The sequence below is a fragment of the Megascapheus bottae genome, chromosome 22 (genome assembly GCF_031878675.1).
Source record: "Megascapheus bottae isolate mThoBot1 chromosome 22, mThoBot2.hap1, whole genome shotgun sequence".
NCBI lineage: Eukaryota > Metazoa > Chordata > Mammalia > Rodentia > Geomyidae > Megascapheus > Megascapheus bottae.
The window spans coordinates 27472162-27498741 of record NC_143530.1 but is presented as its reverse complement, the minus strand read 5'-3'; the positions used below and the strand labels follow the sequence as shown (position 1 = coordinate 27498741).

The 26580-nt window shown below is 36.3% G+C and overlaps 1 protein-coding gene across 4 annotated transcripts in view; it reads left to right on the top strand.

Annotated features, from left to right (window-relative positions):
* Positions 1–26580, top strand: part of Prp4k (pre-mRNA processing factor kinase PRP4K) — a 35044-nt gene that overhangs the window by 5613 nt on the left and 2851 nt on the right. For all 4 annotated transcript variants that reach the window (XR_016539333.1, XR_016539332.1, XR_016539331.1 and 1 more), the window contains exons 2-14: positions 1971–3170; positions 6755–6931; positions 10802–10957; positions 12263–12344; positions 13553–13763; positions 16999–17072; positions 18881–18971; positions 19560–19707; positions 20629–20766; positions 21485–21638; positions 23732–23846; positions 24444–24595; positions 25974–26060. Coding sequence is in view for 1 of the 4 variants with exons in the window: in XM_090356399.1 (XP_090212525.1) it covers positions 1971–3170; positions 6755–6931; positions 10802–10957; positions 12263–12344; positions 13553–13763; positions 16999–17072; positions 18881–18971; positions 19560–19707; positions 20629–20766; positions 21485–21638; positions 23732–23846; positions 24444–24595; positions 25974–26060 (2785 nt within the window). In the remaining 3 variants the exon portion in view is untranslated. The remainder of the gene's footprint in view (positions 1–1970; positions 3171–6754; positions 6932–10801; positions 10958–12262; positions 12345–13552; positions 13764–16998; positions 17073–18880; positions 18972–19559; positions 19708–20628; positions 20767–21484; positions 21639–23731; positions 23847–24443; positions 24596–25973; positions 26061–26580) is intronic.

Genomic DNA, 26580 nt, shown 5'->3' with positions numbered 1-26580 from the left:
CTTTTTTAGTCCCTTCTCCCATCATGTTTATTGGAAACTCAGGTATGGCTGGAGGGTCAGATTTCAATATGCCAAGTCTTGCCATAATCCCTAGAAATGGTAGATGCATTATAGATAACCCACACAAAACTTCATCCTTGCAGTTTTTAAGTCTAGTGAGCACTTAACTGTACTTCCACCACTTATTCCTAGAGACATACTTTGTTTTGTCATCTCCTAAAATTGGTCCACCTGGGATCTTCTGTTGCTGTCTTCCACGTATGATACCCTAGTCCCACCATTCCTTTTGTAATTTGCTGTATATATCTTTTATTAACCGTCCTTTTTTATTTTAAATGTCCCATTCCGTCTTTTTAAATTCTTTGCTTACATTCTAGAACCAGTGTCACTCAGCCTTTTTTTAAAAAAAAAAATCACATTTCTTTTCAATAAACAATATTTCCCTCTACCCCCAAATACCTGCTTATACTCTCCATTGCCCCTTCACCCCCTTCCCCAATAAAACATCTGCCGTGAACTAAGATGGACAGAATCCTTATGACTTAAACTTTTGTTTGAGTCTCAAATTTTAGATGTGGTAGTTTATTACGGAGTGATTTTGAAGGGGAAAATTATATGCATACTAGATTGCTAAGCTAGGATGTTTGGTATGATGGTATACTTAGAACATTTTCCCAAATTACAGTGGGCTTTTTAGGATATAACCCCATTTCAAGGAGCATCTGTAATGCTATTAAACTGGTATTTCACTTGAAATTATTGACCATTACAGCCTTGATAAATTGAGAATCATCTTAGAATAACCTGGACATTTACCCATATACTTCCCATAATTTTTTACTTGCATAGCACCTGTTGACATGACTATGTTTTTGAAAACCAATTTCTCATTTGAAATTGAGAGATTAATTTGCAGAACAAATACTCGGTTGAATGATGTGAAATTACTGGTATTAGACTTCCTCCATGGATCAACTTCAGTGTCACATGATTGCTTCATGACAGCTAGACAACTACTAGCTATGAATCCTGACTCCCAGTTAGTTCTCCATGCAGTTTAAGCACTTGGGAGTTTGTTTATATTGTCTACTTGATACCAGGGACATTGACTGCTTTGATTTGGGTATGGCTTATTATTAGGCCTAGAGACTTATTTTGAGGAGAGGCAATTAGGTGAGGTACACTCAAAATAAGTAATGTCTTGAATTTGTTAGCATATCGGTAGGTTTTGTGGGAAAGAAAATACGTTCTCTATTGTTTTAATTATGTGTGAGAAATTCTAGTTTAAAATTCAAGGTACTTGCCTAGCATGCATGAATCCCTAAGTTCTATTTTATTTTATTTTATTTTTTTGCCAGTCCTGAGCTTGAGCTCAGGGCCTGAGCACTGTCCTTGGACTTTCTCAAGGCTAGATCTCTACCACTTGAGCCTCAGCACCACTTCAGGCTTTTTTTCTATGTATGTGGTACCATGGAATCGGACTCGGGTCTTCATGCATGCTAGGCAAGCACTCTACCACTAGGCCAAACTCCCCACCCAGTTCTGTTCTTCAGAAAAGGGTGGAAGTGGCACTGTGGCTTAAGTATCAGAATGCTAGCCTTGAGCAAAAGAAACTCAATAATAGTGCCGTAGGCCCCTGAGTTCAAGCCCCAGGACTGGCAAAAAACAAAAACACAAAGCTAGTTACTAATGACCATTGTAACTAAATTAGTATTTATGGGGTTTTTAGTAATACCTGGCTTGGGATTTTATTTATATTAATTTTTTTAACCTTAGTCAATTTCCTTTTAATACTCCTGGTTTGTGAGTTCAACCATTACAAACAAAAACTGTATGTCAACATCTACCTCAGTTGTCACCATGATACTAAAGTATTTGAAGCTTCTAAAAATTTTTAGTGACTAATTTAATGAATGCTTGCAGAATGAATGAATATTGCAGTTTTAAGATGTGTTTTCATACGTTTACAGGATGGAAGATGCTGATAATTCTGAAAAGAGTATAAATGAAGAAAATGGAGAGGTATCAGAAGACCAGTCTCAAAATAAACACAGTCGTCACAAAAAAAAGAAGCATAAACACAGAAGTAAACATAAGAAACATAAACATTCCTCAGAAGAAGACAAAGATAAAAAACATAAACATAAGCATAAACATAAGAAACACAAAAGAAAAGAAATGATGGATGCTTCTGACAAAGAAGGTATGTCTCCAGCAAAAAGAACTAAACTTGATGATTTAGCTTTGCTAGAAGACTTGGAAAAACAGAGAGCCTTGATTAAAGCTGAACTTGATAATGAATTAATGGAGGGAAAGGTCCAATCTGGGATGGGGCTTATTTTACAAGGTTATGAGTCTGGCTCTGAAGAAGAAGGGGAGATTCATGAAAAGGCAAGAAATGGAAATAGGTCTAGTACCAAATCTTCAGGTACAAAGGGGAAACTTGAACTTATGGACAGTAAAAATAGTACAAAAAAACGAAGTAAAAGCAGATCCAAAGAACGGACTAGACATAGATCGGATAAAAAGAAAAGTAAGGCAGGCATTGAAACAATTAAAGAGAAAACAACTAGAAGCAAATCAAAGGAGAGGAAAAAGTCCAAAAGCCCATCCAAAAGAAGTAAGTCTCAAGATCAACCCAGAAAATCAAAGTCCCCTACCCTTCGACGTCGATCTCAAGAAAAAATTGGAAAGGCCAGATCTCCGACTGATGAGAAGGTTAAAATTGAAGATAAAAGTAAGACAAAAGATAGGAAAAAATCCCCAATTATCAATGAAAGTAGAAGTCGTGATCGAGGTAAAAAATCCAGATCCCCAGTTGACTTTAGCAGTAAATCCAAAGACAGAAGGTCACGGTCCAAAGAGAGAAAATCAAAAAGATCTGAAACTGATAAGGAAAAGAAGCCAATAAAATCACCTTCTAAGGATGCTTCCTCTGGAAAAGAAAACAGGTCACCTAGTAGAAGGCCTGGTCGTAGTCCTAAAAGAAGAAGCTTGTCTCCCAAGCAACGGGATAAATCAAGAAGAAGTAGATCTCCACTTTTAAATGACAGAAGGTCTAAGCAGAGCAAATCACCATCTAGAACTCTGTCTCCTGGTAGAAGAGCCAAGAGCCGATCCTTAGATAGAAAGCGAAGAGAACCTGAGAGGAGACGACTTTCTTCTCCAAGGTATTTTGTCCCTTTTTACCATTGCAGTAAAAGGAGAAGGGAGGGCCAGGAGTTTGGCCTAGTGGTAGAGTGCTTGCTTAGCATGCACGAAGACGGTTTCGATTCCTTGGTACCACATACATAGAAAAGCTGGAAGTGGTGCTGTGACTCAAGTGGTAGAGTGCTAGCTTTGAGGAAAAAGCTGAAGGACAGTGCCCAGGCCCTGAGTTCAAGTCCCAGGACTGGCCAAAAAACAGAAAGGAAAGTAGAGCATAAGAGCAGTTAAAAATGAGCTAACAATGAGTTCTGTACTTTATAGGTGTTTGAAAAGGTTGAACTTGATAACTAAATCCGTTTTTTCTTTTAATTTCTTGATAATTTAGTATCTAGTTTGCCAACCACTCCTTTAAACCCAAATGATTTAACTGATAAATCATCATAGGATCATCAAGTGGTTACATAAAGGTTATATAGAATCGGAGTTCTGTGGTTTACTTCATATAAAATACATTTTAAGAGAGAATTGATTAGATCATTCTAAACTAATATCTTCTGTATATTTGGTAATGACAGTTTGAAATTGCTAAGTTTTACTTATTAAAAGAATGTTTCCTTTGGGGGGGGGCGCCAGTCCTGGGCCTTGAACTCAGTGCCTGAGCACTGTTCTTGGGCTCTCTCAAGGCTAGAGCTCTACCACTTAAGCCACATTATCATTTCCAGCTTCTTTTTCTATGTATTTAGTACTGAGAAATCAAGCCTGGGATGCTTGCATTCTAGGCAAGCACTCTACCACTAAGCCAAACTCCAGCCCCTAAAGGAATATTTTCTTGTAAAGATATATTTACTCTGTTCATATTAATATGTGCAGCTATAGATATAAATGATTTTAAAATTTAACCCATTACAAAAACCTTGTTTTCAAAATGTTCTTAAGATTGTGTATGTGTGCGTGTGCGTGCGTGCGTGCGCGCGCGCATTTGCGCACGTGTGCACGTGTGCGTTTTGTTACTGGGGCTTGAACTCAACCTCTTGCACTAGCTGTCTGGGCTGTGCTCTACCACTTGATATATACCTCCACTCCTGGCTTTTTCCTGAGACAGTCTCTCAAATTTAACTGTCCAGAATGGCTTTGAACCATAATGCTTAGCTTCCTGAGTAGGTAGAATTACAGGCATAAGATACATTTTTTTTTCCTATATTCTTCACTTCTAAGTATTATGAAATGTCCTTTTTTTTTTAAGCTGTCTACACTAAAACATTTGTTAGTCTTTTTTATTCTTTTATGTAAATTGTTTTTTACTTATCCTGATAGTCACCTAGTTTGCTTTCAATGTAAAGAGAAAAGGCTTATTTGTTTATTTTTATTTTTTATATTTTTGGTGCTAGTGTTAGGGCTTGAACTCAGAGCTTGTGTTAGGGCTTAAACTCTGTTCCTGAGCTTTTTTTTTTTTTTTTTTAACTAAAGGCTAGTATTCTACTACTTGAACTGCAGTTCCATTTCTGACTGTTTTGGTGCTTAATTGGAGATGAGTCACATAGACTTTGCTATCCAGGCTGGCTTCAAACCATGATCCACAGATCTCGACCTCCAAAGTAGTTAAGATTACAGGCATGAGCTACCTACTGCCACCCAGCTAATACTGTATTTTTTTTTAAGACCAGACCTGACTATTTGAGACAAATTAATTTAAAAGTTAATGAAAAAATTTCCCAGTTAAAGAGCAATCCAAATAGTGCAAAACCTGTGAATTCTTTGCTTGTCTATCCATCTGCAACCATTTCTTAACTTTGTCCTGTTAGCCCAGTTTCTGTGTACATAGTTATGTGAATGTAAATATTCCTACAAATGGAGTAATTTAGCTATTACTTTAGTTATTTATCTTAACAAAGTGTATGCTTATTCATAAAATGTTTTATTGCAATTGCATAAATTCTTTGAGACTGGTACTCAAATTTGGTACATGTTTCTTTTGCCCATTGGCTAGTGCTCTATTACTTGAGCCATGCCTTCAATTCCCCACATACAAATTCTTTTATTACTGATAGCAGTAACATTTTACAGTGTAGATGTGACATGATTTTTTTGTTGTTGCAACTGATGAAAATTGATTTTTTTAAACTTTGTGCAAAGAGGTCCACTGGTTCTATATAAAGTTTGTCTGTGAAATAGATTAATAAAACGAATTTGCAGTGTCTCCTGATATTCCCATATGCCTTCCCAGGTAAGTCTCTTCCATGACTATTAATTAGGATAACCTACAGTACTCATCTCGTCATTCTTTCAAAATTAAAATAGTTTTGGGTTGAAGGCATTGCTGGCAAGAACAAAGCTGAGAAATCAAAACTCACAACCACAAAAAGAGACAGAATATTTTTATATGAATTTTTTCTGTGCTTTTTTGTTTATTTTACAGTTTCTAGCTAGTCTTTGAATAGAATCTTCTTGTATAAGCAGATTGTATATGGATTAAAAAAGAAGAATTTTCTCAGTTGACCCTCAGTATTTACCAAAAAGTACTACAGATCTGAATTAAGTGTACATACATTGTTACTTTGGCTGAATAAAGTTTTGGGTGGGGGTGTTACATTTTGTTTTTCTGTATATGGTTCTAGATAGCATGTCCAAGCATATAAGTCATGTTGTATTTGTATTTTTACCAAGTGGTGAAATTGTTGTTGGGATAGTATTAAATTGTGATGACAAATTTTACATTTAACTTGTCATCACTTGAAATTAAATAGTTGTGTTTTTTTGTTTTTTATTTCTTCTGTTTTTGATGGGACTAGGATTTGAAGTCAGTGTATTGATAATTGCTATCGGGCTCTTTGCCCCAAAAGCCGCACTTCCATCATAGTTTTGTTGGTTATTTTGTGGGTGAAATCTTAATAGGTTTTTTTTTTTTCTTGTTTTCTGTTCAGGCTGGAAGAAATTAAGATATATGATAAGCCGTGTGCATGGTGGGTCACACCTGTAATCCTAGCTACTCAGGAGGCTGAGATCTGAGAATCAAGGTTCAAGGCACAAAAGAACCCTGAGACTCTTATCACCAGTTAACTCCTAGAAAACAAGAAGTGGGGCTTGCAGTAGCCTTGAGCTGAAGAGTTCAGGGACAATGCCCAGGCCAAGTTGAAGCCACAAAAAGAAATTTTTTTTTTAAGACCTATGATAATAATCACATTTTTCTGTGTTTAAGAACTCACTGGGGGGTACTTATGAGAAAATTGTTGCAAAGTTGATTTCAAGTAGAGGAGGCTGAAATAACTAGTTCTGAGGTTACCACTGATTTTAAGGGTATCATATTCAATTTGATATTAAAAATAAAATAATTGCAGAAATTACAAGATAGAAAAAGATGCTCAAATAGTTTATCTGTTATTAGCTTCTATCTTTAACATTAATAGCTTTTAGTTATTCTTCAAATTCTATGCCATAGGAAATAGGCCATATTGTATGCTGTTATCACCAAAATATCATTATCATCATCTGAGTTTAAATTGGACACAAAATAAACTGACCAGTATTTGCTGTCATTAAATCAGTGTTTCTTTTCTAGGATGTCCTTTTAGTTTACATTTTCTTTTAACTTCTCTTTTCTCCCCTTAAGAACACGACCTCGAGATGATATCCTGAGTAGGCGTGAAAGATCAAAAGATGCTAGCCCCATCAATAGGTGGTCTCCAACCAGGAGAAGAACAAGTAGATCTCCTATTAGAAGGAGGTCCCGTTCACCACTAAGACGTAGCAGGTCTCCAAGAAGAAGAAGCAGGTCTCCCCGGAGGAGGTAAAAATGTTACATTTTTTACTTACTAATGTATGTATTTTCCTGTTTTGGTTTTTTTTTCTGAAAAATTTTAGTTGTGATCCATGGTTTCATTCTGCTAACAAGTGATTTTTTTGCATGCCAGTTTTTCTTTAGTATAGTTTTCCTTCAGATTTACATAATCATTATTTAATAAAACCTCAGAGTAATCTGAACTGAGCGTCTGGTACTTCATATCACTTGTACCATGCCCCCAGCTACAACCTCAAATTATTCTCTTCAAAGTAGGACTTTTTACTTCCTAACACAAAGATAAACACCAAATGAGCTAGGCTTTTTTTTTTTTAAACTAGCAAGATCATAAGTAGCCCAGTTTCTTTTCTAATTCTTCCTGAAGAAAAACTGGCAAAAACCTATTCACTGTTAGAAAACTGTTTAACCTGAAGACATATACTTACATGGTTAATCAAAAAGATTGCTTTTTAAATCAGGTAATCATTTTTTAAATCCATATATACATTAACCTGAACCATAAATGATCACTCATTTGCCTGTCTTTCAATATCTTCTGTTGACTGTAGTTCGAAAAAATAGCAAAAGCTTGTATTTTAGCTATCTTTCCATATCTCTGAGGATTTCTTAAAAACACATTTGTTTTCTTCTGCCTAATGTGAATGAATTTTTGTGTATTCTACGAGTATATAATTGTGATAACATGTTCTTTACTAAGCATATGCTGGAGGGAGGAAAAGAGGAACTTCCTTCCGTTGCTCGACACTAGTCTCCTTTTTTGGGGGGGCTGGGGGGGAGAGTGGGTCATGGGGCTTGAACTCTAGGCCTGGGAGCTATCCCTGAGCTCTTCAGCTCAAGACTAGCACTCTACCACTTGAGCCACAGCACCATTTCCAGTTTCCTGGTAGTTAATTGAGTCTCAAGGACTTCTGTGCTTGGGCTGGCTTTGAACCACGATGCTCAGATCTCAGCCTCCTGAATAGCTAGGATTGCAAGTGTGAGACAACAGCACCTTGCTTCCTGAACATTTTTTAAAGACTCTCCCTCCTTTTCATCTTAGGTTCTGTAATTTTATCATAATGTTTTGTAGTGTATGGATTTTTTTCTTAGCCCATTAATTTTTCTGGTTTATGTATAAGCCTTCTTATGCAGCAAGAAGTTGTGGCCTTCTATCAGCAGAAATTGCCTCTTTTCCAATTTTCTATTTTTGGGATACCTCCTCCCAAAAAAGGCAGTGTCCCCTGTTCTACTTTCATTTTCTCGTTCATTATTTCTATTTATTATTAATCTACTTTCAGTTTAGATATTTTCACTCTACCTTCTTGTTCTTTTGTTTTTCTAAACACCCTATTATGTGGAATAGCATGTGTTGTCTCTCAGATGATAAGTTTGAGCCTTTGCTTTTTTATATGTTTCTTTATACTTTGATTCTCAGTGGTTCTCTTAGCTGTTTTCCTCTGTCACTTGAGTGCTTCCCTTTTTTATTTTAAAAATTTTAGCCTGTCCTGGGGCTTGAATTCAAGGCTTGCCCACTGTCTTTGAGCTTCTTTGGTGCAAGGCTTGCACTCTACCCCTTGAGCCACAGCACCACTTCCGGCTTTTTCTGAGTAGTTTATTGGAAATAGGAGTCTTACAGACTTTTTTTTGCCAGAAAGTAACTTGGAACATTGACTCTCAGATCTCAGCCTCCTGAGTTGCTAGGGTTACAGGTGTTAGCCACCCACCAGGGTGCTTCATTGTTATCTGTTCTGATAGTTAAGCACTAGGAAAGCTGGCTAGAAGCTATCTTCCAAACAGGCAAGATAGAATTCTACATTGTAGGTATCATTGGGAAATAAATAGAAAGAATCTTTAGGTATTAGTTACTGCAGGTCTTTTGGGTATTTTCCCAGAACTTTATTATCTCTTGGAGTCTTTGGACATTGCTAATAGTACAGGTTTAGTCCTTCATATTGTAAGAAAGTAAATCTTAAATACTGTCATGCTTTGAATGGGCAAGAGAGCAGAATTTACAAGAGAGTTTTGGAAGGTTTTTACTTCTCACTTTGTCCGTTAGAGAATATGGTATCTAGTTCTCAGGCATGCACTAGTATGTCTCTGGTTTACTGTGTCTGTTCCTATTTTACTGATTCATCATAATTTTTGTGTTACTATTCCATCTAGTTGACATTTCTCTTTTTTAGTGTAGCCTCTTATGTTTTTGCATTCTGTTTGTGGATTTTAAGTGTTCCTTTGCTGTCATCTGAGGTTAATGTGGTCAAATGAAAGCCTGTCAGTTGCAATCTTTCTTTTCTTTTCTTTTCTTTTCTTTTCTTTTCTTTTCTTTTCTTTTCCTTCCTTCCTTCCTTCCTTCCTTCCTTCCTTCCTTCCTTCCTTCCTTCCTTCCTTGAACTTACTTTCTTTCTTTCTTTCTTTCTTTCTTTCTTTCTTTCTTTCTTTCTTTCTTTCTTTCTTTCTTTCTCTTTCTTTTTTCCAGTTCTGGGCCTTGAATTCAGGGCCTGAGCACTGTCCTTGGGCTTTCTCAAGGCTAGAGCTCTACCATTTGAGCCACAGCACCACTTTTGGCTTTTTTCAATGTATGTGGTACTGAGGAATCGAACCCTGGTCTTCATGCATGTTAGGCAAGCACTTTACCAGTGGGCCAAACTCCCAGCCCGAAGGGTTGCCATGTCTTTTCTAAAATCATAATGCTTAAAGTATGTATGATATTAGTTTCACTTTGTATTTGTTCGGTATGGGCTGAGACCTCAAGATATTTATAAGAATATCTGTGATAGCATTAAACTTAAGGTTTCATTACATTTATCGTGTAGTTAGCAGCAGTTTTACATTTAATTGAACTTTATGAAACATGACACTTCATAAATTTTCCTGATTAGTAATGCAGTTAAAAACCAGCCCAGAACCAGACTGTAATCCTAACTCTGCAGGAATGCTGAGATCAGGAAGTTTGAGGCCAGGGAAAAGGTTAACAAGACTCCTGTCTTAACCAATAAACCATGTGTGGCAGTGAGTGTCTATTGTGCTAGCTGCTCAGGAGGCAGAGTTAGGATTCCATTCCTGTCTGGCCCTGCCAGAAACAGAAAACCTGTCTAACATATAAGTAAAGCCAAAAGGATCTTGGTAAGACTAAAGTAATCACTCTATAAAGTGTGTAAGGATTTGAGTTTAAACCTCATTACTGCTCCCTCCCAAATGAGCAGCATAATTAGGCAGTTGATTCCTAATGGTTGTACATTTCTACTAAAGGGACCAGAAAGACTTCAGTTTTACATATTCAGCATCCTTCTATGCACCATAACTTTGGTGCTATGAAAATACTAAGAATAGCTGGGCTCTTTAGCCCAAACCTGTAATCCCAATACTAAGGAGGCTAAGCAGGTAGGGTCACAAAGTTTAAAGCCAGCCTAGGTAGGCTACAGAGTGAGAACATGTCTCAAAAAAATCAGGAAAATTGGGTGGGGATGTTGCTCAGTGGTACAGTGCTTGCCTAGGAAGTGCAACGTCCTGGGTTTGATCCCTAATAACAAAAAAGAAAAGACCAAAAAAAAAAATTAGGAAAATCATATAAAAGGAGATGGTAGCGGTGATATTCAGTGACAGAGAACTTGGCTAGCAAGTGCAAGGCCTTGGTCCTTAGAACCAGCAGGGGTGAAAAAATACAAAGAATTAACAATAAATTTTTGTTCTTGTGGAGCTCATAGTTAAATTCATATTCATGAGAAATTTTTTTTATTTTTAATTTTTTATTGTAATTAATAGAAGGGTTACATTATATTCACCAGATTGAAGGTGCATCATTTCACAAACATTGATACCCTTTCTAGTTTAATTGGCTTTTTTTTTTAATGTATGTATTTGTATTTTTCTTTGAAATAGGGATAGAGGTCGGAGGAGCAGATCTCGCTTGAGAAGGAGATCTCGTTCACGGGGTGGTCGTAGACGAAGGAGCAGAAGCAAAGTAAAAGAAGACAAATTTAAAGGAAGTCTTTCTGAAGGAATGAAGGTCGAGCAGGAGTCTTCATCTGATGATAAGTAAGAATAGAGCTTTCCCATAATTTAATAGTTCTAGTTAGAGAAACTGTGAGTGTGAATTATAAAGTAATTTCCACCTGACTTTGTAAATGAACCTAGTGATTTTGTGCTGAGTTTAAAAGTTAATCTTTGGTAATTCTCCAGGAAGTTTATGACGGAGGTAGTACTGTTTTTTCTAAATTTAAGGATATACAATTTGGCTTGAGTGAATATTTGGTCATTGTTCTCTTATAAACATTTTCTGTTTATCAGCAACAGATACATTCTTTAGCCCTACCAGTGGGCATTACCAGGTCACAAGAAGTTTTTTCTTTACCAAATTTAGGCCTTTTGATTTATATCAAATGTTGTGTACTTTCAACACAATATTGGAGACTGATTGATAGTAAGTATGTCTTTTGCAATATGACAATGAAGAAAGTTTCAGTGGCTAATGGAATATTAGGGGAAAAAATTAAATGCAAACAAAGCTAATAGTTCTCAGTAAAGACCTGTTGCTTTCTTGGAGCCATTTGTGGGTAGCCATCTAGTGACAGGTCAGGAATTCAGTATCCTTCAGTACATGGGCTAATTCTACACAAATGATTATCCATAAGGAAAAAGGAAATGCTAATGATCGAGAAGCCCTGATTCAAACTTAATGACAATGAATGTTGAATAGTAGAAAGCTAAGCTATGTAGCTATATGCATTCTGGTAGAGTCCCAGAGTAGGATGCTATCCCCAAGGCTAGGGTTCTGTGTTCTACCAGTTGAGTCACAGGGCCACTTTGTTTTTTTTTTCTGAGTAGTTTATTGGAGACAAACTTTTTCTACCCAGGCGGAATTCAAACCGTAGTCCTCAGATGTCAGCCTTCTGAATAGCTAGGATTGTAGGCATGAAGCCACTAGTGCCCAGCTGGCCTATGCATTTTCGATAGAATGGACTGATAGATTTCATGAACTTTCAGAGTTTATGACCCAGAAAAAATAACAGCATACCTGTCCCAGCCCTCTCATTTTGTAGGTAATAAAATGAAGGTGAGAGGTAACATATACCTTTTCTTAGGTTACAAGAGTGCTAGTGGTGACATTTTAAAACTGAGATCTTTTCCCCAGTTGTAGTGCCGTGAAATAGGCAAGAAGAAAGCTTAAACAGAGGAAGAATACACTGTTTAATCAAGATTCTAACCAGGCTCCCTGAGACACTGATTCAGGACTAAGTGTTACAATTTTAAGATTTTGTTCTAACTTAATGGTGAACTACATTTCTAGCCTTAAGTTTTTTTCAGTTTTAGAATCTTAAGGATGTTTAAATTTTTTTTAAGCCTTGAAGATTTTGATGTGGAGGAAGAAGATGAGGAAGCTCTAATAGAACAGAGAAGAATACAAAGGCAAGCAATTGTTCAGGTATGTATTATTAGCAAAAAAGACTTGTTTAGTTATTTATCTTCCTAAGTAATCATAATTTTAGTAAACATTTTTTACTCTTTCAAAGAAGTAACATAGTACAATCTATTAGGCTTTTAGAAAAGGGATGGATATAAACAACTTGTGAAGTGGGAGTTGGTGGCTCATATCTATAATCCGAGCTACTCAGAAGGCTGAATTCTGAACATCGAGGTTTAGAGCTAGCCAGGGCAGAACAATCTGTGAGAGTCTGAACTCTAGTTAACCAGTAAAAATCTAGAAGTGGAAGTGTGGCTCAAGTGGGTAGAGCACCAGCCTTGAACAAAAAAAAACCAAGTAGGAGCATGAGGTCCTAAGTTCAAGTCCCAGTTTTACCACCTCAAGAAAAGTTTCTTTAGTTGTTTTTTATATATGGAATTCTGACATAAACTTACAAGTCATGAGAAATAGACATGAAAACTTTTGTAGGTGGTGGTGGTGGTGGTGGTTGTGATGGTTGTGAGATTTGAACTCTGGGCCTAAAGTGCTGTCCCTGAGCTCTTCAGCTCAAGGTTACCACCCTACTCCTTGAACCTCAGCACTACTTCTGGTTTTCTGGTGATTAAAGAGTCTCTTGGACTTTTTAGTGCCCTGGCTGGCTTTGACCATGATCCTCAGATCTCAGCCTCCTGAGTAGCTAGGATTACAGGCATGAGTCACCCACGCCTGGCTTAGGAAATTCTCTCAAAAAGTATAGAATATACTCATCCCCTGAAAACTTGGTTGAATCTTTTTTGTTCTGCTCAGGTCCACAATCCCTTATCTCTGAGTCGTAGAGCTAGATTTGCTTCAAAACTCAGAATGCTTTGAATTTTAGAAAGGTAATGTGGTACATTTCTATATCACTTAGTGCCATCTATAGGATCTGAAGTTGTTTGTATTCCTACCTGAAATTTACTAATAGTGACATGGTGGAGGGGAGGGGATAAATAGAAAAACAAACAGCATCTCATCTAGGCAGGTAGGTTTTCAACCTTATTAATGTACATCAAACATAGGAAAACTTACAAAATTTTGTGAATTTTGAAATTTACATAAGGGATTGTATATCTTATTCAGTCAAGGTATTAATGCCATTTTGTTTTACATTGATACTAACTTTGCAAATGTAGCAAATTAATATGCTCAATTAGCATTTGTTTTATGAATATAATGTATTCTTATTACAGAAATATAAATACCTTGCTGAAGACAGCAATATATCTGTGCCATCTGAGCCAAGCAGCCCTCAAAGCAGTACTAGAACAAGGTCACCTTCTCCAGATGATATCCTAGAGAGGGTAGCTGCTGATGTCAAAGAGTATGAACGGGAAAATGTGGATACATTTGAAGCCTCAGTGAAAGCCAAGCATAATCTAATGACAGTTGAGCAGAATAATGGTGGGTGATGCTTTTTTATATAGCTTTATTATTATGAGAGACTGTTTGAGGTGAGACGTGGGGTTTGGGGATGAATGAGAGAAAATAGTAATACTGCTCTGCTAAATATTAAGTGTACCTTAATGTTAGTTTAGGCTTTATAAATGGGTTTCTACTAATTTACTTCCTGGGTAGTTTACTGAACTCCCACATTTTCATCACCTTATGTTCTTGGTAGAGTATTTTAAAACCCAACCACAAGTGTATTTCACTTGAAAATGCTTACAATTCTTAAAGATATTGACATGGATATTCTGTTATTAATGTCTTTATAATTACTGGATTCTAAGAGACAGGGGATGCCTGTCTCTTAAACTTCACTTCATCCCTAAAAGTTCTTACACCTTTTTATTTTCCCCCTCTTGTCTTTTACTCCAGAGGATGCTGTGAAGTGTATCCTGTGACATTTTCATCTCCAGTATTTGTTGAATAATCACTAGCTTTAGAGACAAATAGGTTTAGGTTATATGCTTGTTTGGTAAGAATGCTTCATAAGTACTACTGTGTTCTTGGATTACATTTGAGGCTTGATGGCCATATTTTTATTGACATTAAAGTTGTGTGTTTAGATGTGATTAACTACATCTATTTGGTATAGTTACACTTTGCCTATTGATTTAATTTTAGCAGTTCTATTATTTTCTTCCATGAGAGAGGTTCCCATTCATGGTTACTCTGGAATATAATTTGGATATGAAAACAGGCTAAATATGTTAATTATTTTCCTTTATTGGCCAGTCTTTAGAAAAAATACAGCTGTTCCCCCATGGCTAAACCTTGAATTTGTTTTGTTTTTGCCTGCCCTGGGGCTTGAACTCGGGGCCTGGGCACTGTCCTTGAGCTTTCTCAAGGCTAGCGCTCTACCACTTAAGCCACAGCACCACTTGCAACTTTTTTTGTGTATGTGATTACAAAGAGTTGAACCCAGGGTATCTTGGGTGCTAGGCAAGCATTCCACCAATAGGCCACACTCCCGGGCAAGCCTTGAGTTTTTGATGAGTTTTTACTGCTTAATAATCAGTCAGTTTTTGTTACTTTTCATTTTGAAGCACATTTTTTTTCTTCAACTAGCATGTGGATGAGGTCTTTGAAAGAGATTGCCAATGAATGTTCTCTGAATTAACTCCTTCAGTACTTAAGAGCTCTTTTACTTTACTTTTTTTTTACCCCGAAAGTAAAAGGATCATGCAGTAATTTAGTAATTACTTTAGATACTTCTTCTGTTCCATCCAGTGTACTCTGACACAAATATTGCACCAGTCCATGAACATGCTGTGTTTTTTTTTTTTTTAAATCCTATGTGCATTGAAATTTGAATTTTTTAAATTTTGGCTTTCACAAAGTATTTCTTTACTTACTTGTTTTTGCCTCCTAGGATTTGGTTCAGTTTAATATATAGTAATTTGTTTATTTTCTGTTTCTCTTTTCTCCTGCAATGAAAAATTTAATTCCTAATAGCACAGTTGCTGACAGGTTACTATATTCAGACTTCCTACACAATAATTTACTATTAACTTAATTTCAGTAATTAAATGTTCTATATTCCCCTGGAAATTTCAATGGAATTTCTGTTCTTAGAACCCATATTAAGGTATGGGCATGTATTTTAACATTGTTTGAAATAATTCTCTGTGTGGCACTACCAACTTACACAATGGGGCTCTTCCTACACCCCACCCTCTATAACTCCCTTTGAGCCAGGATCTCCATAGATCAGGCTGGCCTCAAACTAGAGATCTTTAGCCTCTGCCCCTAAGTGTTGGAATTACACGTGGACACTACCACTTTTTAAAATTATTATTGCATGTCTATATTTAAGTTCCAATACAATAAACATGGTACACACTCATATCAGTATGGTCTTTCTTACTTTTCCCTAGTCATCTGACTGAATATGAGATGTATTCAGTTGTTGGTTACTCATTGGATTCTAGGTGGCATTGCATCCTAAATCATTTTTAGTGGTACATATACCACCACACCTGGAGGGCTAAGGTGTAAATTTTAAGGTTTTTTTTCTTTCAAACATTTTTTAAAGAATTTATTAACATTGATTTTTACATCATATTTCAAATGACATATTAAACAAGTATTCAAGAAGGAAATCTCTATACAATCACTGGCACTTAGATTTTAGAACATAATCAAAATTAAGCTGAAGGTTTGTATGTCATAGATACATATTAATCTATGTAATAAAACATTATGTGTATGTTTTTATGTCTATGTAGTTGTGTTCATATTTCCAGTACCATGTCCATAGCATTGGGTATGCAATGCCTTTGAGTCCTCGCTCTTGTACTTTTTAGATCCAATGGCCACATATTAAGGATACCGTGTGCTTTTTGTTCCTTTAGTCTTGACTTGTCTCACTCCAACATGATTCACTCTAGACTCATCCACTTCCCTGCAAATGCCATTATTTTATCTTGTCTGTTGGCTATGTAGAATTCCATTGTATATATATATATACCACATTTTCTGTATCCATTCATCTGCAGTAGGGCATCTGGATTGTTTCTATTGCCTGGCTATTGTGAATAATGCAGAGATAAACATAGCTGAGCAGGTGTCCTTATCATTTCCTGGGTTATGATGTTCAGGGTAGATGCCCAGAAGTGGTGTGGCTGGGTTGTAGGGAAGGTCAATTTTCAGTTCTTTGAGAACCCTCCACACTGCTTTCCAGAGTGGCTGAACTAGTTTACAATCCCAACAGCAGTGCAGTAGGGTTCCTTTTTTTCTTTTTTTTTTTTTTTTTTGCCAGTCCTGGGCTTGAGCTCAGGGCTTGAGCACTGTCCTTGGACTTTCTCAAGGCTAGAGCTCTACCACTTGAGCCTCAGCACCACTTCCGGCTTTTTTCTATGTATGTGTTACCAAGGAATCGAACCCTGGTCTTCGTGCATGCTAGGCAAGCACTTTAACCACTAGGACAAACTCCCGGCCCTCCTTTTTTTTTTTAAAGAGAACTTTCATTTGAATAGTTACTGTTTAACAATTTTTTTATTCATTTAATTCCTTATGAAATACATCTTTTTAGTAAAAAGTGGATTTTTTAATATATTAAATGTAGTAAAGTGATTCTGAATTTAGTATTAATTGAAAAGTAATGTGCTATAATAAAACAAGCATAAATTACCATTGCTATTTTTTGTTTGTGGTGTATTTTCATTTTTCAAATATGCATATTTCTTTTAAGGTTCATCTCAGAAGAAGCTGTTAGCACCTGATATGTTTACAGAATCTGATGATATGTTTGCTGCATATTTTGATGTAAGTTTAAATGATTAACAAGAAAAAGTATAATGCATCTGTATGTGCATATAGACAGAAATAAGGATAGCAGTTTGAATGAACAATATCTAGAAACCATACCTTAACCTAGTGGACTTTTTGCACATTTTCCTTAAGTCTAAATTTACATTGAAATTTTGAAAACAGAACAGCAGAACAATTTGAGAGTTTCATGAAAGTTACACACCAAATGACCTAATGTACAAGTTGTATGCATGTATATGCATATATCTTGGTGTTCGTGTAAATAGAGATGTTTGCATTACATATGGTAATTGGGTGACATAAGGGAATACCAAAATTACAAGGCATTTATTAGAACAGTCTGCGTTGTACTTTTATATTTAGATAGTTGAGGACTCTAGGGTTTGCGAATTTACAGCCATTGAAGGGTGCTTTACAAATGTTAAGAGTAGTTTAAGAAATTTTGGCAACTTTTTGCTTTTTCTTAATGATTTACCAGTGCATTGTGAAAGACATTTTGATGTCTTTCAAAGGTGTGTTAAAATGTCAGCACGTTCAAAAGTGTAGCCACTGTCCATAAGTATGTGATAATGAGGTTCTAGTAAGAGAAAGAAGGGAGGACAAATGCAACATGGAAAATAAAATTTGGATAGCATAAACAATTAGTGTTTGGGACCCCAAGTATTTTAGTGGTTGGCATAGACTGGCTTAGGTAATCTGTGCTATCTTACATGGAGTGCAACGGGAGCCAGAAAAGAGGCTAGCACTCAGGAAATGACAGCAAGCATGAGGCCCTGGGTTCAGTCTCTGGTACCACCAAAAAGGGGTGAGGGGAAGACCTTCTGGCATGGGTGGAAGTAGATGGGAAGAAATAAATGAATATTGAGCTAGTCAAAATGTACACAACCATCATTTGCCAAGATATTATTTGTGTGAGTCAGCTTTCTAACACTGGAACAAAATGCCTGATATAATTAACTTCGCAAGAGAAAAGATCTTGTTTGGCTCACTTTTAACAGTTCTAAACCATAACCACTTGTCCCCATGGCTTTGGGCATGGCAAGAGTATGTAACAGCAAAACTGCCAAGAAGGAAAAATCCTGAAGAGAATCTAGGGTCCTGTTGTGCCTTCAAGAGCACATCTTCAGTGGCCTAAGACCTTCTACCAGATACCATGTCTAAAAGGTTCCACCGATTTTCAATAATGCCACCTTGGGACTAGGCTTTTCTCCCAGGAGCCTTTGAGAAAGGGGTGGGAAAACACCTAATATTTAATAGCATTGTAGAAAGATCTGGGTATCACAGAGTAGAGAATGTATAATTAGGATTCTTCCCAAGTACTAGATATTCTTATTTTTTAATTATCCACACAGGCTAGTGCAGCCAGTGAATGTCACTACATTTCATGCATATATGGGCAGAGTACAAATGTTGGCTATGTGGACAGGGCAGAGAAAGAAATGGTGAACATTGATAGGCAAGAGTTGCCGGTATGGTTATTAATAGAGCACCAGTCTGTAGTTTTTATAACAATCTATCAGCAGCTTAGGAAAACCGGATCTGATTTTCAGTTTTTATTTTAATTTATAATGCCTTAATCATGTTCACAAAAGTTTTTGAAGATACTTTGTTAAATTGTCTCCCTAAGTGTTCTTGTGATGAGACTTCAATAATGTTTCAGCTATATTGCATTTGCAATATATTACTTACTGCATAGATGTTTACTAATTCAGAATAAAATATTGCTTTTGCCATTTCTTGCTATAAAGGAAATGTTATCATTGTTAGATTTTAGATAAGTAATTGTCTTCCATCTGTTTCAGAGTGCTCGTCTTCGGGCTGCTGGCATCGGAAAAGATTTCAAAGAGAATCCTAACCTCAGAGATAATTGGACTGATGCTGAAGGCTATTACCGTGAGTTTTCATTTCTTACTATGTTATGGTAATGTAAACATTATATCTGTTGTAACTTTACATTTATTGAAAGCTTCATGCGTGACTTGCTATAAAGGAACTGTGATAAATCACATTACAGTGCCATCACTTAAAAAGTGTAACACATCCAGCTGCTGCATGGACTTGCATTGGGCTCTAATAAGCAGCCCAGAATGGAAGTAAGGTAAACTGGGATATAAGCAATTAGTAACTTCTCGGCCTAGAGAGATAATTCTCCAGAAGGAAAAGATGTATCATCTGCTCATCTTTCTCTGAAACAAGAAATATAATAAAGATCTTTGGTGCTAGACATGCGGTACTACAAATTGAAACACTTCCATGAGCACATTTTCCTTCTTCAAAGCTAAACTTGTCCCAGTTGATGGGATCACAAAAGCTCTTCCAGTGTTCTGACATGGACATGCAAAAAATGGCCTGAATTTAACTTGTTTTGTCTAGAGAACTACATAGCAGAGATCTGACGGGTTTTTTTTTTTAGTGATTGCATGGTGTTTTCTGCTTTTTGACTTAAAATGTTTGTGTATGTGTGTGTGTTTTTTTTTTTAGGTGTGAACATAGGTGAAGTCCTAGATAAGCGTTATAATGTATATGGCTATACTGGGCAAGGTGTATTCAGCAATGTAGTAAGAGCCAGAGATAATGCAAGAGCCAATCAAGAAGTGGCTGTAAAGATCATCAGAAACAATGAACTCATGTAAGTTCAAAAGACTTTTTTTTTTTTTTTTTTTTAAGTGGGTCATGGGGCTTGAATTTGGCCTGGGCGTTGTCTCTGAGCTCTTCAGCTCAACACTACCACCCTTCCCTTGAGCCAAGCCTCACTTCCCATTTTCTAGAGGTTAATTGGAGATAAAGAGTCTCAGGTCCTTTTGTGCCCAGGCTTGCTTTGAACCTCAGGTCTCAGCCTCCTGAGTAGCTAGGATTACAGGTGTGACCCACTGCTCCCAGCTGAAAAGAAATTTTAGTTGAAACTGTTAACATGGTTTACAGGTAACTGCAAGTGAGCACGTTTGCTCTATCACTTTTTAAAATAGCACAATCTATAAAAATAATTACTCAACTTAAGTGGCATAAAGAATTCTCTGCCTAGATAGTTAATTTATAATTGTATATTACATGTGAGGTGCTAGAGCCATAGGCTAGTCATGTTTAATTTGTTTCAGTACCTACTCTGCATTTCTCCTATTGCTTATCTAGTTCTTTCTTTGGTTGTGATAGTCTTAAAACCAGAAATGAGAAATGAGAGCTTATTTCAGCTGTCACTGAACCTATTTATTCCTTGAAGTTCACTTACCACTTGTTTTAGATGTATTGAAATACTTAATCAAATGTAAACTATTATGAGAATAATACATACTTATTCTTCAATAGATTGATTGGATTTTCTTTTTTAAAAAAAATTACAAACTCTTCAGACCATGTTGGTACATACCTTGTAATCTTAGTACTCTGGAGGGCAAGGCAGGAGAATCTTAAGTTTAAGGCTAGCTTTTGACTACATAGTGAGGTGCTGTGTGGAAACAAAAGGAGGCAAAATACTCAACTACATGCATATATTATCTGTGATGTGTTAAACAGGGACTATCTGAATTTAGCCTCATTTTCTTTTTAATTTCAGGCAAAAGACGGGTTTGAAAGAGCTTGAGTTCTTGAAAAAACTTAATGATGCTGATCCTGATGACAAATTTCATTGTCTTCGACTCTTCAGACACTTTTATCATAAGCAGCATCTCTGTCTCGTGTTTGAGCCTCTCAGGTACAATGTCAAAACCTGGATATTAAATTGAAATGCATATTTTCTTTCTACTAACCTCATTTTACATAAATGTTGTAGTAATACATTTATTGGGTATTTGAGTAGAGTTCCCCCATCCCCCTCCGCAGTTGACTCTAGTTTTTAGCTTTGAGTTATTACTGAATCTGTAATTTAGTTATTTAGGAAGACAGCCTGGGTTTAAAAAAATGAGCTCGACTAGTGTCCACCATATCTTAACCAGTAAACCAGGCTTGGGGTTTGCTTCTGTAATCATAGCTATGGAGGAAGCTTCAGTAGAAGACCCAGGGCAAGTCATGAGCTACAAAATGAAACCCTTTCTAAAAAAAGTAAAATGGGCATGGCTTGGGTATTGAGTGCCTGCCTTGCAAACATGAAGCCCTGTGTTCAAAATCTAGTACCTCTAACAAAAATAAATGTGAACTTATTCTAAAGTCAAAATACATTTACCCTACATCTCTTTCTATTTATTTTGATATTTAGGTTTTATTGGGAAGTTAACACAACTTAAGGATGAGTTGTTCATTTCACCTGAAAAATCTACTCAAAGAAAGCCCTTGGGAAAGGGCTTCTCAAGCAGAATATTTCACTGCAGCTTGTATTTTGCATTTAATTTTACTGTGTGCTTGAACACGTTTCTGCCTTTTATATTCCATGTTACATTTTGACTTTTGTTACTCTGTTTTTTCTTTCCTTAAAGTATGAATTTACGAGAAGTATTAAAAAAGTATGGTAAAGATGTTGGTCTTCACATTAAAGCTGTCAGGTCCTATAGTCAGCAGTTGTTCCTGGCATTGAAACTTCTTAAAAGATGCAATATCCTCCATGCTGACATTAAACCAGACAATATTTTGGTAAGTTAAACAGCTAGGCTACCTCAATATGCCGTGCCCATTTTTACTAGCAGTATTACCTCAGCAGTGCCATTTTACAAGCATAATTCAGCCATTGTGAGTGACTACTAATTTGTATTTGTTTTAGAAGCTGGATCTGTGGAATTTTTTAGAACAGTATTAAAAAAAAGAAATGAGCTATTAGCTCCCCCCCTTTTTTCCTTAAAAAAGTTCCTTATGTAAAATTCTACATATTGTTCCTGTTTTGAAAGAAGTGTTTATTCCAGTAGAATCAAGGGTATCTTAAAGAAATTACCTTTCTTGAGCATATGTAGAGTTCAGTTTTCAAACTTCCCCAGAGTTACTTGTGCCCCTTTCTACTCTTTGTTGCTTTTCAAGCTATGGCCTTGGTAATCCAAATAGTACTGGTTGGTTCCTGTATTGAAAAGCATTCCTTCTCATCTCAACCTCTCTTAATATCGTAACATCCAGATTTCACAATGAGTGTAATGTTTTTGAAATCTGGAAGCACGTTATTCCAGTGGTGTCATTGTAGTATACACTTCCTTTCCCAGCCCCATTCCAGTTCTGTGCTCTAAGGTTTGAGGCATGTTCACAACTTGGAGAATTCCTAGTGAATATATTGGGAACATATTCTACATTTCTTTATTTTTTTTCTTTTTTAATGAATGCATTGGATCTTGTACAGTTAATACCTAGGAGAGATTCTTGGGAAAAACCACACATGTCCTTTACTAGGAATTTGAGCTATGATTGATATTTCTTTCAGGACTATGATATTAATATTTTGACACTTTGTCTTTTTGTGCTTAGTATTGTATCTTAATACAATCTGGGGACAGGATTAGTGGGTAATTCTAGTAAAATGCTATTGTAAATGAGTGGGAGAATTGCCTAGCTCATGTCACCATTTTAACCTCAAATTTGTCTTTGCTTTTACAATTGTGAATACAGCATCCACAGCAAGTTCTGTGTAAAATACAGTGCTTTAAAAGTTATGAATACCTGTGTAGCCACTATGGAATTTACAGAATAAGACATTTGCCATTGTTTTAGAAGTTTTAACAACACCTTTTCCTCTGAATTAATGCTAACTTTCTCATCGATTTTTAGAAAGTGTTTTTTCTTCCTGAGAAAGAAAAAAAAAAAGATCCCACAGCCTATTAGTGAAAATCCAATATTTTTAGCCCAAGCTGTGGATATTGCAGTCTGTAACATCAACCTTGCATGTGACATTTCCCTAGAGAGCTCCTAAGGTTATTAAAAGTGTTTTACATTTCTTTGGGATGGAAACAGTAGGCCAAGTTCAAGTCCCAACTCGGAATCTGTGTGTGTCTCTTTTGAAGGGGGGAAGGGACTCTGGAATGTGAATTATCTGCACTTGTTAATCCTGAACATGCTTCTGACTCATGAGTGGCAGCAGTCATGGGAGCAGCTCCAGCCTTTCTCAGCAGATGTCACTGTTACTGTGTATGTGGAAATATTTACAAAGGCACAAGAACCAATGACTAATACAGAGTTCATGCTTACCACTTTTGCCAGATTTAACATATCCGTAACTAATATCATGTTGAAGGGATTAGTATTTCCTAGAATTTTAAGATTAGTAAGTTTAGGGAGGTCGGATCAGCTTTGAAGAGTATTTTGATATTTTCTTTGGTCCAGATTTGTCTACCTCATTGTTTTCCTTTCATTGCCAATGTAATTCTGGCAACTGAAACTTAAGTCTGAATTCTTTATTAGTGAATATTTTCATTTTGTTTTAGAAAATAATAAAGTTAATCAGATTTCTTGAAGATGAAGTGAGATTTTCTCTTACTGCCTTACTTTTCTAAAGCTGCTGGCTGTTAAAATTAAATGTACTTGGTAATATCCATGTTCCCTTGCTGGAAAAGTTTTCACTAATTGTAAAAAGAAAAATTTGAGAGCTCATAATTTATAATTGGAAATTTGTTATAGTAAATAGAAAAGGAATTTTTAAATGAGTGACTCATTCTCCATAGTGAAATTAACATAATTTCTTTAAAGCCCATTTTTATTTGCTTGTCTTAATTATTCTTGGCCTGAGTTAAATTTTGGAAACTGTCTTTCAGGTTAATGAATCAAAAACCATTTTAAAGCTTTGCGATTTTGGGTCGGCTTCTCATGTTGCGGATAATGACATAACGCCTTACCTTGTCAGTAGATTTTATCGTGCTCCTGAGATCAGTAAGTTTTTTATGGTGTTCTTTGACCTGGGCCATCGTGTGGTGGAAACAGCATGTTTAATGTCTAAGCACTGTTTTCCATCACACTTCAGCAGCTGCACGAGTTCATTCATGAGGAAGGGAACCGTAGCAAGTTCATCCTCCTCAGGTGGAATGAAGGTAGTTGGGACAGGAGTCTTGATCATGTCGAGCAAGAGTAGCAAACAGTTGTGGAAAATCCTCGACTTTAGAAGACTGCTCTTGATTATTCAAGGTCTGATTATCATCACATTTATGGATTATATGGGACCTTTGGTTTTTCTCTTCTTGTTGCCTTGGTTGAGGTTGATAAGCACCCTCTCCAAAGGTAAAAATGCAAAGAGAGAAGAGATATATATTTGCTTGCCCTTTTAATCCCTTTCTTATCCCTTTTTTTTTAAGGTTTTCAAATTTTAGAATATGTGTTAAGAATTAGTGGGAAAGAACATGAAACTAACTACCAAACTCAGGAATTAAGGTTATGATTATAGTCCAGGCTAAGTCCCCAGTTATTGGTAGTAAAAGTAAACAATGGTCAGTCATTCTTACCCTCATGTGTTAAAGCTTTCTTTGTTTTCAGTTATAGGCAAAAGCTATGACTATGGTATAGACATGTGGTCTGTAGGTTGTACCTTATATGAACTCTATACTGGAAAAATTTTATTTCCTGGCAAAACGAATAACCATATGTTGAAGCTTGCCATGGATCTCAAAGGAAAGATGCCAAATAAGGTAAGATACTAACACCAGTTTTCTGAGGGTCTTGATTTCCTGTAACATGAGGGACTACTTAGCACTGTAGCTGTAAAATAAAAGATTTATAGAAGCTAGAAGGCTTCCTTAGCTCCTTTCCTGTTTCTTGTGTTTAAATAATGGATCTTACCATCCAAAAATCACCAAAAGAAAGATTTTAATGAAAGAACTGCTTCAGTAATAGAGGTGTAGTATATCTTGTGAATTACAAATATATTTTGGAGACAGCATGAAAAAAGATGCAGGTCATGTTGAAAGGTAAGGAAGTATCTGGTTATCAAAGAATGAATAGTGAACATTGAAAATTTAATAGCAATTGGTTTGAAGATTGGAGGTTATTTGGGAAAGAAAAGTAAATGTCTAAGATATTTTGGCTTAAACCTCTAATCTTAGCTACTTGGGAGGATCAAGGTTCATGCTCAGTTCCCTGGACAGGTGCGAGGCATGATGCACAGCTATCATCCCAGCTATGTAGGAGGCTGTAGGTAGGGGGATGGTATCTCAAGGTCCAACTTGAAAATAGGAAAGTGAAAAAGGACTAGAAGTATAGCTTAGGTGGTAGATCTTCTGCCTAGCTAGCCCAAGGCCCAAACTGCCAAAATTTAAAAAGAAAAAAAAAATTCTACTTGAGAGTTACATCTTAGCATTGTAAGATCTCAGCTTCTTTACTGAATTCCTGAAAGAATTGTCTCTTTATAAATCATGATCTAGTTTGTTTATAGATACTGTACAAATTCTATTACATTGGAGTATTACATTAGAATAAGCTACACGGCAATCAAATATATCTGTGGTTGTTTTAAAGTTAAAAGTGACTTATCAGTGCTTTTGGAATGTAGTTTATAAAGTAACTAATATATTTAGATTTTTTTTTCCTTACTATCAAGGGAAAAGGCAACTGTTTACCAGTTTTCCTAAAAACAAAAAACAAAAGTTATTTAGTCCCTGTTTTAGATAATGAAAGTACAACTTGATGCTATTTAAGTTACCATCTCATTCAAAATGAAATCTTAGGGCTTGGAGTTTGGCCTACTGGTAGAGTGCTTGCCTAGCATGCACAAAAACCCATGTTCAATTCCTTGGTACCACATACATAGAAAAAAGCTGGAAGTGGGGCTGAGACTCAAGTGGTAGAGTTCTAGCCTTGAGAAAGTCCAAGGACAGTACTCAGGTCTGGCAAAAAGAAAAATAATTTTAGGTGAAACACATGGATTAGCTTTATCAAAGATGTTTTTAATAGAGCTCTGAGAACAAACTCAGAGTCTAAATAATTGTGTGAATTGTCATATATTCAGTTGGTAGTGTGCCAGGCTGTTTCATAATAGTTTAAAGCCAACTTTTCTGTTTTATTTTGTAGATGATCCGGAAAGGTGTATTTAAAGACCAACATTTTGATCAAAATCTCAACTTTATGTATACAGAAGTAGATAAAGTAACAGAGAGGGTAAGTGTTTTTTAAGTACATTAAGTGCTTCATTATTAATGAATTGACTACTAGTATTACATAAAACTGAATGGTTTTTAAAGCAAAGTATATAATTCCTTTTGCTCTTGACCAGTTTCTGAATAAAGTACATCAGGTTATGAAAAGAGGAGGGATTAAAATGCCTTTCTGGTATGAGTTTGTGTGTTGTCATATAAGTCCCTTACCTCCCATTGTCCAACATTCTGTTTAGCCTGGGTACTGTGTTGGATGATTTCTCCTTGCTTGAAATCCTCTTGGCTCATTCTTTCCTTTAAGACAGTGTTCCCCAAAGTGGCAAACTAAGTACTTCATGACATGACCATTGCTTTGTTGAGCAGTTCCTCCCCACTTCCCCCACTATTTTACACTTGGCTGACAGGCTCACTGGTTTAGATCTTGTTGTCTTTTATACCCCCATCCCCACCCCCACCCCCCTGCCACTACCCTGGGCTTATTGCTTCCCTACTACTCCAGCTCCGAGAGAGAGAGAGAGACAGAG